The sequence below is a fragment of the Bufo bufo genome, chromosome 5 (assembly GCF_905171765.1).
Source record: "Bufo bufo chromosome 5, aBufBuf1.1, whole genome shotgun sequence".
Taxonomy (NCBI): Eukaryota; Metazoa; Chordata; class Amphibia; order Anura; family Bufonidae; genus Bufo; species Bufo bufo.
In genome coordinates this window covers 14188062-14205299 of record NC_053393.1, presented here as the reverse complement: position 1 = coordinate 14205299, position 17238 = coordinate 14188062, and the positions used below count along the sequence as shown (strand labels likewise).

At 43.6% G+C, this 17238-nt stretch overlaps 1 protein-coding gene across 1 annotated transcript; it reads right to left on the bottom strand.

Moving 5' to 3' along the window:
• Nucleotides 1-12694: 12694 nt before the first annotated feature.
• On the bottom strand, nt 12695-15223 carry MAFA (MAF bZIP transcription factor A). The gene has a single exon (XM_040433069.1). It carries the CDS (start codon nt 14531-14533, stop codon nt 13667-13669), a length of 867 nt encoding a protein of 288 aa, XP_040289003.1. The 5' UTR covers nt 14534-15223; the 3' UTR covers nt 12695-13666.
• Nucleotides 15224-17238: the final 2015 nt, after the last annotated feature.

The following is a 17238-nucleotide window of genomic DNA, read 5'->3' as shown; positions in this document are numbered from 1 at the left end:
CTGCAAGGTGAACCCCATATCTGAGGGAGGCTGCAAGGTGAACCCCATATCTGAGGGCGGCTGCAAGGTGAACCCCATATCTGAGGGAGGCTGCAAGGTGAACCCCATATCTGAGGGCGGCTGCAAGGTGAACCCCATATCTGAGGGCGGCTGCAAGGTGAACCCCATATCTGAGGGCGGCTGCAAGGTGAACCCCATATCTGAGGGAGGCTGCAAGGTGAACCCCATATCTGAGGGCGGCTGCAAGGTGAACCCCATATCTGAGGGCGGCTGCAAGGTGAACCCCATATCTGAGGGAGGCTGCAAGGTGAACCCCATATCTGAGAGGGGCTGCAAGGTGAACCCTATATCTGAGAGAGGCTGCAAGGTGAACCCCATATCTGAGGGAGGCTGCAAGGTGAACCCCATATCTGAGGGAGGCTGCAAGGTGAACCCCATATATGAGGGAGGCTGCAAGGTGAACCCCATATCTGAGGGGGCTGCAAGGTGAACCCCATATCTGAGGGCGGCTGCAAGGTGAACCCCATATCTGAGGGCGGCTGCAAGGTGAACCCCATATCTGAGGGCGGCTGCAAGGTGAACCCCATATCTGAGGGCGGCTGCAAGGTGAACCCCATATATGAGGGAGGCTGCAAGGTGAACCCCATATATGAGGGCGGCTGCAAGGTGAACCCCATATCTGAGGGCGGCTGCAAGGTGAACCCCATATCTGAGGGAGGCTGCAAGGTGAACCCCATATCTGAGGGCGGCTGCAAGGTGAACCCCATATCTGAGGGCGGCTGCAAGGTGAACCCCATATCTGAGGGAGGCTGCAAGGTGAACCCCATATCTGAGGGCGGCTGCAAGGTGAACCCCATATCTGAGGGCGGCTGCAAGGTGAACCCCATATCTGAGGGAGGCTGCAAGGTGAACCCCATATCTGAGGGCGGCTGCAAGGTGAACCCCATATCTGAGGGCGGCTGCAAGGTGAACCCCATATATGAGGGAGGCTGCAAGGTGAACCCCATATATGAGGGAGGCTGCAAGGTGAAACCCATATCTGAGGGAGGCTGCAAGGTGAAACCCATACCTGAGGAAGGCTGCAAGGTGAACCCCATATCTGAGGGCGGCTGCAAGGTGAACCCCATATCTGAGGGTGGCTGCAAGGTGAACCCCATATCTGAGGGCGGCTGCAAGGTGAACCCCATATCTGAGGGCGGCTGCAAGGTGAACCCCATATCTGAGGGCGGCTGCAAGGTGAACCCCATATCTGAGAGGGGCTGCAAGGTGAACCCCATATCTGAGGGAGCAAACAAATCCAGAGAAATGTGGACTAAATCTTCAGATACACAGAAAGTGCAGTAAATTTAAGTAAATTGTATTTAATTTCAAGGACCTTAAAATTACTCCTGATGTTACAGAGAAGTTGTGATCGTGAATCCCAAAAAATCTATAGAAAACTGCGCCCCAGGTGGCCAAACACAGGTAGATCAGTATCCTGGGCCCCATGTGACCCACACAATGTCCCATCACCCGCTGAGAATTCTCAAAGTTGCACTCTTCTTTCAAGTTGTTAAGGATTCCCTTCAGTCATGTCTTATATCGGTTTCTGGAAAAGCTGGGTGACAACTAACATTGCTGCCAATAAAATCTAACAAGGATTGTCACCCAGCTTTCCCAGGCTCCGTACTTGGGGGAGCCTTTCTGAGGACCCAAATGGCGGCCATATTGACTATATATTGGGTGTAATCCTCAGTATCTGCTCTTATTCTGTGTATACACTGCACAGTACTACTTCTCCTGTCCTGTATACTGGGTGTAGTTCTCAGTATCTGCTCTTATTCTGTATATATATATATATATATATATATACACTGCACAGTACCACTTCTCCTGTATACTGGGTGTAATCCTCAGTATCTGCTCTTATTCTGTATATATATATATATATATATACACTGCACAGTACCACTTCTCCTGTATACTGGGTGTAATCCTCAGTATCTGCTCTTATTCTGTATATATATATATATATATATATATACACTGCACAGTACCACTTCTCCTGTATACTGGGTGTAATCCTCAGTATCTGCTCTTATTCTGTATATATATATATATATATATATATATATATATACACTGCACAGTACCACTTCTCCTGTCCTGTATATATATATATACACTGCACAGTACCACTTCTCCTGTCCTGTATACCGGGTGTGGACACTGCACAGTAGCTCTTCTCCCCTGTAGCTGATGCGTCTACTATATTTTCCGTAGAAGCAGTAATGACAGATTACTATTGGTTTTGCACTATACGGGGAACCTGTCATCTGCATATTCCCTGGCAGCAAGGTGTTCCCGTCCTGCCGTAGTGCACCACTGTACCGGTGCCAGAGGTAATCCTGGGCCTTTGTGCCAGGGGGAGACACTGCCAAGGACGATGACACAGAACGTTTATTCAGAGATGTGTTGGGTGAAGAGACAAACAGATGAGCAAAAATAGAAATTAAATTAATAATAATACTAATAAAATAAATAATATAAAAATTATATAAATAGCGACAATGTAATGATATCAACTAAAATAGTAGAAAAAAAAAGAGAAATACACTAATAATAATCTTATTAGTAATAGGGAGAAATATTTTAGAAATAAATTAAAAATATGAAATATAATAAATAAAATACAACAATATACTAATAATAGATCTAAGTTCCCATTTCTTGCACGCACTCTGCAGCGACTGCAGTTTGCATTATCTTCCACAGACTCTATTTTCTATGGGAGCAGGACGTTTCCTCTTAAGATTTCAGCACACACAGAATGTATGATTACACGCGCACGTTCATGAGGGTCAACATTAGCAAATATATTTAAACATATATAAAAAATATACATACCAAAACCACACAGATGGTGTAAAAAGTATACAAAGTACAGTCGTGGCCAAAAGTTTTGAGAATGACAGAAATATTAGTTTTCACAAAGTTTGCTGCTAAACTGCTTTTAGATCTTTGTTTCATTCTTTCATAATCACTTCTTGGAGTTTGTCAGAATTAGTGGGTTTTTGGTTGTCCACCCGCCTCTTGAGGATTGACCACAAGTTCTCAATGGGATTAAGATCTGGGGAGTTTCCAGGCCATGGACCCAAAATGTCAACGTTTTGGTCCCCGAGCCACTTAGTTATCACTTTTGCCTTATGGCACGGTGCTCCATCGTGCTGGAAAATGCATTGTTCTTCACCAAACTATAGTTGGATTGTTGGAAGAAGTTGCTGTTGGAGGGTGTTTTGGTGCCATTCTATATTCATGGCTGTGTTTTTGGGCAAAAACTCCCTTGGATGAGAAGCAACCCCACACATGAATGGTCTCAGGATGCTTTACTGTTGGCATGACACAGGACTGATGGTAGCGCTCACCTTTTCTTCTCCGGACAAGCCTTTTTCCAGATGCCCCAAACAATCGGAAAGAGGCTTCATCGGAGAATATGACTTTGCCCCAGTCCTCAGCAGTCCATTCACCATACTTTCTGCAGAAGATCAATCTGTCCCTGATGTTTTTTTTGGAGAGAAGTGGCTTCTTTGCTGCCCTTCTTGACACCAGGCCATCTTCGCTCACACCTGCCTGCTGCCATTCCTGAGCAAGCTCTGCACTGGTGGCACTCCGATCTCACAGCTGAATCCTCTTTAGGAGACGATCCTGGCGCTTGCTGGACTTTCTTGGATGCCCTAAAGGCTTCTTAACAAGAATTGAACCTCTTTCCTTGAAGTTCTTGATGATCCTATAAATTGTTGATTGAGGTGCAATCTTAGTAGCCACAATATCCTTGCCTGTGAAGCCATTTTTATGCAACGCAATGATGGCTGCACGCGTTTCTTTGCAGGTCACCATGGTTAACAATAGAAGAACAATAATTTCAAGCATCACCCTCCTTTTAACATGTCAAGTCTGCCATTTTAACCCAATCAGCCTGACATAATGATCTCCAGCCTTGTGCTCGTCAACATTCTCACCTGAGTTAACAAGACGATTACTGAAATGATCTCAGCAGGTCCTTTAATGACAGCAATGAAATGCAGTGGAAAGTTTTTTTGGGATTAAGTTAATTTTCATGGCAAAGAAGGACTATGCAATTCATCTGATCACTCTTCATAACATTCTGGAGTATATGCAAATTGCTATTATAAAAACTTAAGCAGCAACTTTTCCAATTTCCAATATTTATGTAGTTCTCAAAACTTTTGGCCACGACTGTACATGTAAAGTGCAGAGAACAGTAAGGATGGGTTCGCACTTGTATTATACCGTTCCGTTCCTGTCGACAGGACATTTTCCGTCCTGCATAATGGAAGCCAGACGGATCCGTTATGCTGCCCATAAACTTCTAGGATGGAGCAAAATGGAATGCCTCCTTAAAGGCTACCATTTTTCATTCTGTCTGGCCATTCCATTATAAACAGAACCTATAACGGCAGGGGCGTTGCTGGGTAAAACATTTGGGACCTGGACCCCTGATGTTTTGTCCCATGCCCTGAATGTCCTGCCTGCCTGCTAGATACAACTGTATTGCCATCCACAGGACGGCAATACAATTGAATCTAATGCAGCGGAAGAGCTAAAGGACCTGTGATGACATCACAGGTAATGTGAGACCAGTAAGACAGGCAGTGGTTGAGAAGAACCTGCGATGATGTCACCGTCATGTGACCTGTGCAGGAGAGCATGGTGGTGAAAAGGAGAAGACCTGGGGGAAGAAGCTGTGGAGAGGTCTGTACATGAGGAGAGGTAAGTGAAGGGAGAGGCAGAGGAATGCTGGGAGTTGTAGTTATTTAACTGGGACTGTATGTTAGGGCTGAAAGGAGGGATGGTATTTACATAGGACTGTATGTTCATGGCGGCTGTGGGAGGGAATTATGATATTTACATGGGACTGAATGTTGGAGGGGGCTGGGTGATGTTATTTACATAGGACTATGTTGAAGGTGGCTGTGGTAAGGGATGATGTTATTTACATGGGACTGTATGTTGGAGGCCGCTGTGGGAGGGACTGATGTTATTTACATGGGACTGTATGTTGGAGGTGGCTGTGGGAGAGACTGATATTATTTACATGGGACTGTATGTTCGTGGCTGTGGGAGGGAGTGGTTATTTACATGGGACTGAATGTTGATGGGGTGATGTTTACATGGGATTGCATGTTGGAGGTGGCTGGGGGAGGTGATATTATTTACATGGGACTGTATTTTGGAGGGGGCAGGAGAGATGGTGTGATGTTATTTACATGGGACTGTATGGTGGGAGGGAGGAATATAACTACAGGAGGCACTGCAAATCCAGGGGACATTATAGGCGTCCTATTACTACTGGGGGCCCTATAGGAGGGAGTATTACTAATGGGGGCACTCTTGGAGAGCGTTATCACTGTTGGGGGCACTATAGGGGCCAGTATTACTAATGGGGCATTCTAGAAGGGAATTACTATTGGTGGGACTATGAGGAGCACTATTACTATGGGGCACTGATATTTCTTAAGGATAGTATTTGGAGGTATTGGGGGGCACAGTGAGCAGCAGGATAACACTGTGGGGGCTCCAGATTGGGGGATGATGATAGAAAAGTGAGGAACCTAAGATGTCTGTGTGTCACACTCTGCATAGACGAGGCGGCTGAGACAAGTTGTCCGGACGGAATGGAGAAGATGATGACAGAGAAGATCTACATCGGAGGAGACGTCACCTGGAGGCCCTGGATGTGAGCAGTATGTGCTGCTGTAAAGCAAGTACAGGAAAATGTGGTGTGTGGGGGAGGGGGGGGGGGCGACTTATTCATTGGGGCTCTTGAGATCCTAGTTACGCCCTGTATAACGGAATGACATAACGCTAGTGCGGACCCTACCCTAGGTTAGCGGTTTATAGTTATCACCAGTGCATAGCAGTAGTAAAATTCAAATACTGTAAACAAACAATATCGCCCAGTGTGACTGATGAATGAAGAGTCAAGTTTGAAATAAAAAACAAAACAAAAATATATTTTAAAAAAATTGATAAACTCTTTTATTCTTTGCTGTGGATTGTGATGGGTTAAAGGAGTTGGCCGGCTAATTCTATTTTTAAAAAAGGTACGCATGGTCTAATACATCCCAAGACCCTGATGGTCTCTATTTCCTGATCCACCACCAGTCTCTACTGCATGGTCCCATGAAATTCTCTACTGCATGGTCCCATGATATTCTCTTCTTCTCCGTCCCCTGACGGTCTCTACTTCCTGGTCTCCTGCCAGTTTCTACTTCCTGGTCTCCTCCTGCCAGTCTCTACTTCCTGGTGTCCTCCAGTCTCTACTTCCTGGTGTCCTCCAGTCTCTACTTCCTGGTGTCCTCCAGTCTCTACTTCCTGGTGTCCTCCAGTCTCTACTTCCTGGTGTCCTCCAGTCTCTACTTCCCGGTCTCCTACTGATCCCCCACTAGTGTTTACTGCCTGCTCTTCTGACATTCTATACTTTCTACTCTCCTGATGCTCTCTACTTACCGATCCCCTGCCAGTCCCTACTTTCCAGTCCATTGTCAGGCTCTAATTCCTGATTCCCTGACAGTCTCTGTTTCCTTTTCCCTTTCGGTCTCTACTTCCCGGTTCTATGCCAGTTTCTATTTCCTGATCCACTGCCAGTCTCTACTTCATGATCCCCTGATGGTTTCTACTTTCCAGTACCCCTTCAGTCCCTACTTCTTGGTTCCCTGTCAGTCTCTACCTCCTGGTCCCCTGATGGCCACCACTTTCCGGTCCCTCCCACTCTCTACTTCCTGATCCACCCCCAGTCTCCCCTGTCGGTCTCTACTTCCCGATCCGCTGCTGGTTTTTACTTCATGGTCCCCTGTCAGTCTCTACTCCAATCCTCTGATGATTTCTATTTCCTAGTTCCCCCATCGGAATTATTTCTGATCCCTTGCAGATCTCTACATCTCAGTCCCCTGCCGGTGTCTACTTCCTGGTCCCCTGATGGTCTCTACTTTACAATCCCACTCCAGTCTCTATTTCCTGTTCCCCTTCCCGGTCTCCTGCCAACTCTGCTTTTCAGTTCCCTGCTGGTCTTTACTTCTCGATTACTGATAATCACTAATTTCCAGTCCCTTGATGTTCTCTACTTCCAGGTCCCCTGCTGGTCTCTGCTTCCTGGTTTCCTTCCCATCTCTGCATCCTGAACCCCCTCTGAACTTCCTGATTTCACATCGGTCTATATTTCCCATTCCCCAACCATTCTCTACTTCCCGGTCCCCTGATAGTGTCAACTTTCAGCCCTTCTGCCAGTCTCTACTTCCTGGTTCCCTAATGGTCTCCACTTCCTATGGTCGATCACAACACACAGGACAGGGCTGTGGCCAGTGATTGGCTGAGTGGTCACTTCCTGTGTGTTGAGACCGGAGGGGGATTTGGGAAGCGCTAAAATAGGAGCGGAGGGAGATCTGTGACTCTTTTCTTATCACAGAGCCTTTTTTTAAACACTGTAATCAGCCGGCCAACCCCTTGAGATGATAAGAAAATGTATCAATGATAATGAACCCTTTATACAAGTTGTCTCATTTTTGTAATTCTTTTTTAGAAATGTTTTTGCTTAATTCCTGAGATTGACAACTTGTCTTGATCCTGGCATGGGAGACTCTTCAACATACCAGTTTTCAGGTGAGTGCGGGGTTCCTAGAGGTCGACCTTCCCCCCCCCCAACCCCCCCCCCCCCCCCCCAGTGGTCATACATTGATCCTATGGATAGGTTATAAAAGCTTTTGGTTGGGTAGAAGAAGTTCCAGGACAAGTTCAGCTCTGTTACAATCCCTATATACAGTACACATGAGCCTTTGGGAGCGGGACCCTGGCAGTCCAGAGGTGAGATGCGGGCAGAGGAGTCCTTCTAGAAAATCCTATGTAAACATATACATGGGGTCCATCTGGACCACGATGGGGCAGATATTACAGTACAGGTGGAGAAACCCTAAAATACAGAGGATTTTTGGAAAGCGTGAACAAAGTTGTCGGTTGTCAGAAAAGAATTATAATATGTGTACTTAACTCAGGTGATTATAATGTATAAGGGCAGAAAAGAGAGGGACGGCTGTAATATCAGGTCATCATCCGTATATTATATTACACAGCGGCGTCCACCGCGGTCGCCGTCCTCTCTTTAACACTTTGTGCAGCTCAGAGGTGTCAGCACAAACAAATCCCAGCGCACTCCTGCAGTTATTACCTCGCCGGCTGTGACAATGCCCTTACTGAAGTCACTTATATAATTCCCCCCTCCGCTCCTTTAAATCTGTCTCAGAGAAGCATCCTCACGGGAAAAATTACAGAAGAAAAACTGCAGCGAAAGATAACAGAGAAAAAGGTCTAATATGGGAGAAATCGAAACATCCCTGGAAATAAAGAAAATGATAATGCAGAACATTTTACCTGCAGTCCTATGTAACACTAGAGATAACACAGTGATAACTCTCTGAGTACAGATAATGTAGTTGATGTCACCTGCAGTCCTATGTAACAACACATATAACACAGGGATATCTCTCTGAGTACAGATAATGTAGTAGATGTCACCTGCAGTCCTATGTAACACCACAGATAACAGTGATAACTCTCTGAGTACAGATAATGTAGTAGATGTCACCTGCAGTCCTATGTCACGCTACAGATAGCACAGTGATAACTCTCTGAGTACAGATAATGTAGTAGATGTCACCTGCAGTCCTATGTAACAACACATATAACACAGGGATATCTCTCTGAGTACAGATAATGTAGTAGATGTCACCTGCAGTCCTATGTAACACCACAGACAACACAGTGATAACTCTGAGTACAGATAATGTAGTAGATGTCACCTGCAGTCCTATGTAACACCACAGATAACACAGTGATAACTCTCTGAATACAGATAATGCAGTAGATGTCACCTGCAGTCCTATGTAACACCACAGACAACACAGTGATAACTCTCTGAGTACAGATAATGTAGTAGATGTCACCTGCAGTCCTATGTAACACCACAGATAACACAGTGATAACTCTCTGAGTACAGATAATGTAGTAGATGTCACCTGCAGTCCTATGTAACACCACAGATAACACAGTGATAACTCTCTGAGTACAGATAATGTAGTAGATGTCACCTGCAGTCCTATGTAACACCACAGATAACACAGTGATAACTCTGAGTATAGATAATGTAGTAGATGTCACCTGCAGTCCTATGTAACACCACAGATAACACATGGATAACTCTTTGAGTACAGACAATGTAATAGATGTCATCTGCAGTCCTATGTAACACCACAGATAACATAGGGATAACTCTTTGAGTACAGATAATGTAGTAGATGTCACCTGCAGTCCTATGTAACATCATAGATAACACACAGTGATAACTCTCTGAGGAAAGATAATGTGGTAGATGATGCCTGCAGTCCTATGTAACACCACAGATGACACAGTGATAACTCTCTGAGTACAGATAATGTAGTAGATGTCACCTGCAGTCCTATGTAACACCACAGATAACACAGTGATAACTCTCTGAGTACAGATAATGTAGTAGATGTCCCCTGCAGTCCTATGTAACACCACAGATAGCACAGTGATAACTCTCTGAGTACAGATAATGTAGTAGATGTCCCCTGCAGTCCTATGTAACACCACAGATAACACAGGGATAACTCTCTGAGTACAGATAATGTAGTAGATGTCACCTGCAGTCCTATGTAACACCACAGATAACACAGTGATAACTCTGAGTATAGATAATGTAGTAGATGTCACCTGCAGTCCTATGTAACACCACAGATAACACATGGATAACTCTTTGAGTACAGACAATGTAATAGATGTCATCTGCAGTCCTATGTAACACCACAGATAACATAGGGATAACTCTTTGAGTACAGATAATGTAGTAGATGTCACCTGCAGTCCTATGTAACATCATAGATAACACACAGTGATAACTCTCTGAGGAAAGATAATGTGGTAGATGATGCCTGCAGTCCTATGTAACACCACAGATGACACAGTGATAACTCTCTGAGTACAGATAATGTAGTAGATGTCACCTGCAGTCCTATGTAACACCACAGATAACACAGTGATAACTCTCTGAGTACAGATAATGTAGTAGATGTCCCCTGCAGTCCTATGTAACACCACAGATAGCACAGTGATAACTCTCTGAGTACAGATAATGTGGTAGATGATGCCTGCAGTCCTATGTAACACCACAGATGACACAGTGATAACTCTCTGAGTACAGATAATGTAGTAGATGTCACCTGCAGTCCTATGTAACACCACAGATAACACAGTGATAACTCTCTGAGTACAGATAATGTAGTAGATGTCACCTGCAGTCCTATGTAACACCACAGATAACACAGTGATAACTCTCTGAATACAGATAATGTAGTAGATGTCACCTGCAGTCCTATGTAACACCACAGATAACACAGTGATAACTTTGTTGCACTTTGCAGCAGTATGACACATACGTGTAACATCGTGGACAGAACTCTTATATGTACAGCACACATGGTCTATATTCTGTATATATATAAGTAACATCCAGGATGAAGGTTCAGCTCCTCGTTTATAATACTGTAATATATACCAGCATTGAAGGGGTGTATAAAATACAGATGTTAACCCTTCGCTGCCAATCATCATCCTCCTACCGCCTATTAGAAACATCGTTACACACTGTGCACATTAGTAAAACCGAGTGAAAATTGACTCCATTTTAAATTAATGTTCAAAACTTTCAAAAACACAAGAGCAACAAACGCCGTGAAACCAGCACAAGGATCACCCCCAAACCTACAAACGGGGGGGATGCAGATACAACTTTTTACATTATTCTTATGAAACAAAAATTGTTATTTTTTTTACTAATTCCAATTTCAAATAGAAGAAACAAGAACAATAAAAAATAAACTTTAAGAAAAAGCAGCAAATCTTAACAATAGTGTTTTTGTGAACGATGTCCCTGCGCCCTCCTTCTATTAAGCATTCGTTCCTCAGAGGCTGCAGTCCGCGTGACCCCGCACGTCCCTGAGCAAAAGTTATTTTCTATACAAAATATGTAATTGTTTCTATAAAAAAAAAAGATTACAAAAAGGCAAAAAAAATTGTCCAAAAAGTTGTGTTTCCCCTGATACTGCGAAAGTAGCAGCCAATCTGGAAAATATAAAAATCACCATCATGCCCGAGTGCGTTGTTCAACTGAATTTTATTTTAACTTTTTAGATAATTTTACAATTACATTCTGTTCTAATTGCCATGGAAAGTGTAATAAATCAGAAGGAAGCTGCCTGATAACGACACGATAATCACAGCGTCCACGACATGTGCTTACGCTCCATTTTTAGTTAGTTGTAAATGTTTTTATGCATTTTTTTGTTTTCTACAATTTCAATTCTTTTTCCAATATTTTAATTTGCCTAATTTGCTGAAATTGAAATAAATCCAGTAAATAAAAATTACAGAATGAATGAAACAACCTCAGTCTGAATTTATTCCAGGTGCTAAAATCCAAACATCGCAATTCAATTCTCAATGAACTGGATTCAAAAGAGAAAGCGACAAAGAGGATGAAATCAACCAAATATTTCACCTCCCAAACAAACAAGCATTCTCTCCCACATGGAAAACCCTGGACAAGATTAAATGTGCTTCATTGTATTCAAATTAATCAATTCAATAAAAAATAAAAAAAGGAATTTGAATTGAAAAATTTGTGAAATGTGTTTGTTTTTGCAGTTTTTTGCATTACGCTTTAACACAAAAAATTGTAAAAACTCAGGATTTACCTTTAATATTTTTCTTTATTTCAATATATTATTGTTTTTTTTTATTTCTAAACCTTTCCACAAGGTTTTTGTTGTTGTTGAGAGCAGGATATACAAAACAAATGGACTTCGCTAAATGAATTTTTTTTAATTGTTTTTTTTTTGTAAAGATGAAACATTAAAAAACTCCAAGTTGTCAAAACTCAGATCTCAAGATTTACAATTCATGGCTCAATATCCATCAGGAATTCCTAAAAATATCACCAACCTCTCAAGCTGCTGATTCAGGACACTTGTTTTTTTTTTCTTTGTTACACTTTGACATTAAGCATCGTTTTTGAAAATTTATTTTTATTTTTGATTTTTTTTTTTCTATTTTATTTTATTTTTCTTTGCAGAAATATTTCACATTCGCATAAAGAATTTAAATAACATTTGTTTCCCAAGGGTCATATTTTTTTTTATTATAATTATTATTATTTTTTATAAATAAGACCGGTGCATAGAATAAAAAGCAGCCCCAATATTTCATGAATATATTACTCTATCTCCCCAAGAGGGTGTCTTAGAATGTACGATTATGACTGATCATTTATGTAAATCTCTATAAAACAACCATACCACGTCTCCCGTTGATTCCTCTATATAGTGCATTAAGCTTTCAACTCATCCACGTTAATTGACTTAATCATTTAAATATTATTTGCATGCTAATTACATACAAACTTTTCTTAAGACTTTTATGTTTTCTTTTTTTTTTTTTCATTTTAAGTCATTGAAATCAACAAGCAAAATATAGGCTCAGAAGAGAGAAAAAAGGCATAAAACAAACTAAATTCTACAATTCTGTACAAGTGGACACCTTAAATAATCATAATAATAATATACTCTGTCTGGCTCAGGTTCGATTTAAATAATAAAATATAGACAAGGGAAAGGGGAGTATGGGAGTAAAAACTGTTCATACGCTCATCCCAACTTTTTTTTTTTTTTTTAAGTCTTAAGAAATCTTTAGTGAAATTTTTGACATTTTTGTCCCACAATGTTTTTTTTTGTGTGTTTTTTTTTTTTTTTAAAGTATTTCTTGTTTCCTGACTGGCATTTTAAGATTATGAGTCCAAGGAAGGGAGTTAAGACTTTCGAGTGTCTGGATCACTTACAAGATGCACAGTTTTCCCAGAAGGAAAAAAAAACTAAACAAAAAAAAAAAAACAGAAAAGGTTTGTGAACCCAGAAGTAAACAAGCTGAGGAGAAAAGAAAGACATACGAATGGTACAATCTACATTGTCATGCATCCTTGTCTAGTAGAAAAGGGGACCTCACATTGCCATACATGACCTGCATGCAGGATTTTGCTAAAAAGTCAAGTTTTTTTGTATGAATACCCTTAGAAATTGCCGTTTTGGTTGAGTTCCTTCAGTGGCGTCTCACAGGATGGGATGTTCCCGGGCCTTAAGCGTTGCGGTGGGATCTTCTTCGATGATGTTCTGGTATTGCTCTTCACGGTTTCGGACTTGGGTGTGACGCACAACAACAACAAAAAATTAAGACTTAATTTCTGGCTCAAAAAGCAGTCCAGTGATAGAGGGGACATAACTCACCCCCTCCAGCCTAAAAAAAAAAAAAACTGTCCATCTCGGTTCCGTCCTATATACAAATCAGTGTAAGATTGAGCGGTCACTTCGTGACGAGGAGCTCGGAAATCTCTCTAAGACTTCGATCTGTCCCAATATAAGGTGGTGGTGGAGTAAATGCGGTGCTGCATACAGTCAATAAATAATGTAGAATTTACTGTATTTGGCTACAAGTTCTTTACCTCTATGTACAGGGGGTCTGGGAGGTCAGGGTGAGGGCACAAAGTTCACATGAAGAAGTCTGCAGAGCCTTTGCCAGGGTTGGTCTGTTGCGGGGACTCTCTGGCTGTGAAGCTTCTGCTGGCCAGCTTCTCATATTTGTCTTTGTATAGATCCCTCTCCTTGGCCAGTCGGGACACCTCTTGCTTGAGTTGTTCCACTTGGCTCTGGAGCTGACACTTCTCTGTCTCCAGGATGTGCCTCTGCTGCACCCTTTTGTACCTGCAGGACTGGGCATAGCCCCTGTTCTTTAAGGTCCTTCGCTTCTGCTTAAGACGTATGACCTCTTCCTTGCTGAAGCCCCTCAGCTGTCGGTTGAGCTCTCTCACGGACATGCTGACAAGCTGCTCATCGGAGAACCTTTCTTCCAGCCTTAGGTGGTGGTGGTTGTGGTTGTGCAGATGATGATGGACCTGGTGGTGGTGACCCGATGGCGCCATCTCATCCCCAGGGTAGTGCTGACCCCTGAAGCCGTCATAGCCTTGATGATGGTGGTGATGTGGGTTTCCTATCAAAGCCTCCACGGCATCTTCAGGAGTCAAGTTGAGGGCTTCAGGGTTGATGTGGTGCTGATAATTAGACATCCAGTACAGGTCCTCCAGTTGGGGTTTATTGGCAGTGTTGGGGTTGTTGGGGTTGACGTTAGGTTGTGCCCCAGGGCTTGGGGCGCAGAAGCTGGGCGAGGAGGGCACCGAAGAACAAGGGGTACTGATAGGAGTGGAAGACAATGATCCGGGCGGCAGGCGGTGGCAGAACCTCTCAGCTTCTGGGGGTTCCTTCTTGACCTCAAATTTCATCAGATCAAAATCGTTGACGTACTCGATGGCAAGAGGGCTGTTAGGCAACTCTGCGCTCATAGCCAGATCAGAGGCCATCTCAGTCCATATAAGAGTTGTCACTGTCACTGCTTACAATTTAGGAGCTCCACGCCCCCTAGATGGTGTGTCTGTGCCCAACAGCCTGCAGGAGGATGAGCCTTCTTGTGGTATCTGTCAGCAGCTGGCTAATATACTCCCGTCACAGCCCCCAGCCCCTTCGTGCTGACAGGGGGTGCTGGCAATGAGGTAATTGTTTCTGCAGGATCCAGGTAATGCAAATAGGGGTGCTGCGGAGTCCAGGTAATGAAACCAGGGTGCTGCAGAGTCCAGGTAATGTAATCAGGGTGCTGCAAAGTTCAGATAATTGGACGAGGGGTGTCGCAAAGTCCAGACAATCAGATGAGGGGTGCCGCAATGTCCTCACTGGTTATCGCTGACTCTCAGGAAGTTTGCAGAGCGGTCTCGGCTCTTCTGCATGCCCTGCTTTGCTGGTTGGGGGTTCCAGGCAGTCAGATGAAGGCTGCTGCAGGTTCTCTCTCTTGCTTAGAAGGAAAGTTGCTTCTCCTGAAGTTTGCACAGCAGAATGCGTGTGCGCAGGCCACTCAGCTCAGCTGCACGCTCTGCTGTGTTGCATGCCGTCTTGCATGCTCTGTGTGCTCTGCAGCATGCTCTGCTCCCAGGACTGTGTATATTGACAGCATTTGCCGGCTGCTCTGCCTCCCCAGCCCCTGATTTGCTGTTTGCAGGGTCGCAGCCTGCGCTTCTACTGAGGGCTCATAAGAGCACTCTGCCCTTTAACAAGGCAACATGGCTGGCCACTCCCTCTTAGGTGTGGGGATCCCAGGCCCAACCAATCACATCCCCCCACAGCACTTTACATTTACATATCTGTGTAGCAGGGTCTGTCAATCTCCCGGAGGGAACAGCTGGAAGGAGAAAAGAAGAACAGGGGCCCTCTAGTGGCTTCAGGAGGGTACTGCAGCTGCACAGGTAGGAACCCTGGATCATCCTCATCATCCAGCAGAGGGGTCATTTTTCTTCACATTTGGTGCATTTTTTGTGTCCATGGTGAATTTTTGTTATATGCAGCATGCTCCGAGTACAGCGTCCTGTGTGAAGAGAGTCTAACTATGCCTCCCAACTGCTAAGCAGCGCAGTTTCATTTTATATCCTGCCTATATCTGACTATTTATATTCACTTTTTCTGTGTCCTCTGACAAGTCCATGCTCCTCAGAACTCCCCAATCAGGAAGCGACCTCTTTTCAGCTGGAGCCATCTGATTCATGAATAGAATGATATAATTCCAGTGAAGACTGACACTCGGGCAGAGTATTAGGGCAGATAGGGAAGAATGTGATTCCAAATGAAAACGCACAGGTACATGCCATTAGGGGTGTGTGGGAAGCTGGGTGACCTAGCTAAGGGCAGTGTAATGAGAAATATCTGTAGTCGTGGACAAAAGTTTTAAGATTTTGGCTTTCACAGGGTTTGCTGCTTCAGTGTTTTTGGATCTTTTTGTCAGATGTTTCTATGGTATAGTGAAGAACAGTTATAAGCATTTCATTTTCTTGACAAATCCATCAAGTTTATGCAAAGACTCAATATTTCCACCATTGACCCTTCATTCTCATCTGAAGTTCGGCCTGGAGGCTGCATATCAGCTTCTGGGCCAAAACCTGACTGATGACAACGCATTCTTGTCTAATCAGTGCTGTGAGTTTATGACAATTTCAGTTTTTTTGTTTTTGTTTGTCCCTCTGCTTTTTGAGGCCTGACCTCAGGTTGTCAATGAGGTTCAGATCCAGGGAGCTTCCTGGTCACGGACCCAAAATTTAAATGTTTTGTTTACAGAGCCAACTCGATTTCACATTTGCCTTGTAATATGGTCACTGTCAAAGATGTGTGAATTTTATTCTATATTTTTGTATATCTAGGATTGTAATGAGTTAACTTTTTCTTCTCCAAGTGCCCACCCATCCCCTCTTTGTTTCAAGACTGGAGAAGAGAGGGGGGGGGGGCAAAGAGCTGTGCTGTGGGCAGTGTCTGATTTCTCATCCTTGTACAAGTGTCCCAACAAGGGAGGCATATATAGAGTGTGAAGGAATGCATAAGCCAATTATATGGCTCGATGATATGTATATATTATTCACTGCCTATAGAGAAGCACCTCTTTGAAGTGTCACATATGACGTATGCAGTATTATTGTTAGAATAGAAGCCATTACAAAATGGCGATGGTAACCAGATGTTTACATTAGTTCACATTCCAAAGTAGGGCCCAGTGCGCAGATGCAGGTGTATTATCTTCTCTCTCTTATCTCTTCTTCCTTTTTGACCAATGAAACAATGTTTAAGCCTCAGTGAGGACTGCCCTCTTCTGAAGATGTATATACGCTTACCCCATGTAATAAAAGTTAGAGATTGCATTGACCATCTATGTGTCAGCGTCTAGTCTCTCAGCCACGCGTGGATATTAACCCCTGGGGGGTACATTGATTTGGAGCACCAGAGTGCATCTCAAATGCCCTAATTTAGGGCTGCTTTATCATCTCCATCATGCTGGAAAAAGTGTTGTTCATCGCCAAATTGCACCTGGATGTTTGGGAGAAGTTGCTCCTGGATGTTTGGGAGAAGTTGCTCCTGGATGTTTGGGAGAAGTTGCTCCTGGATGTTTGGGAGAAGTTACTCCTGGATGGTTGGGAGAAGTTGCTCCTGGATGGTTGGGAGAAGTTGCTCCTGGATGGTTGGGAGAAGTTGCTCC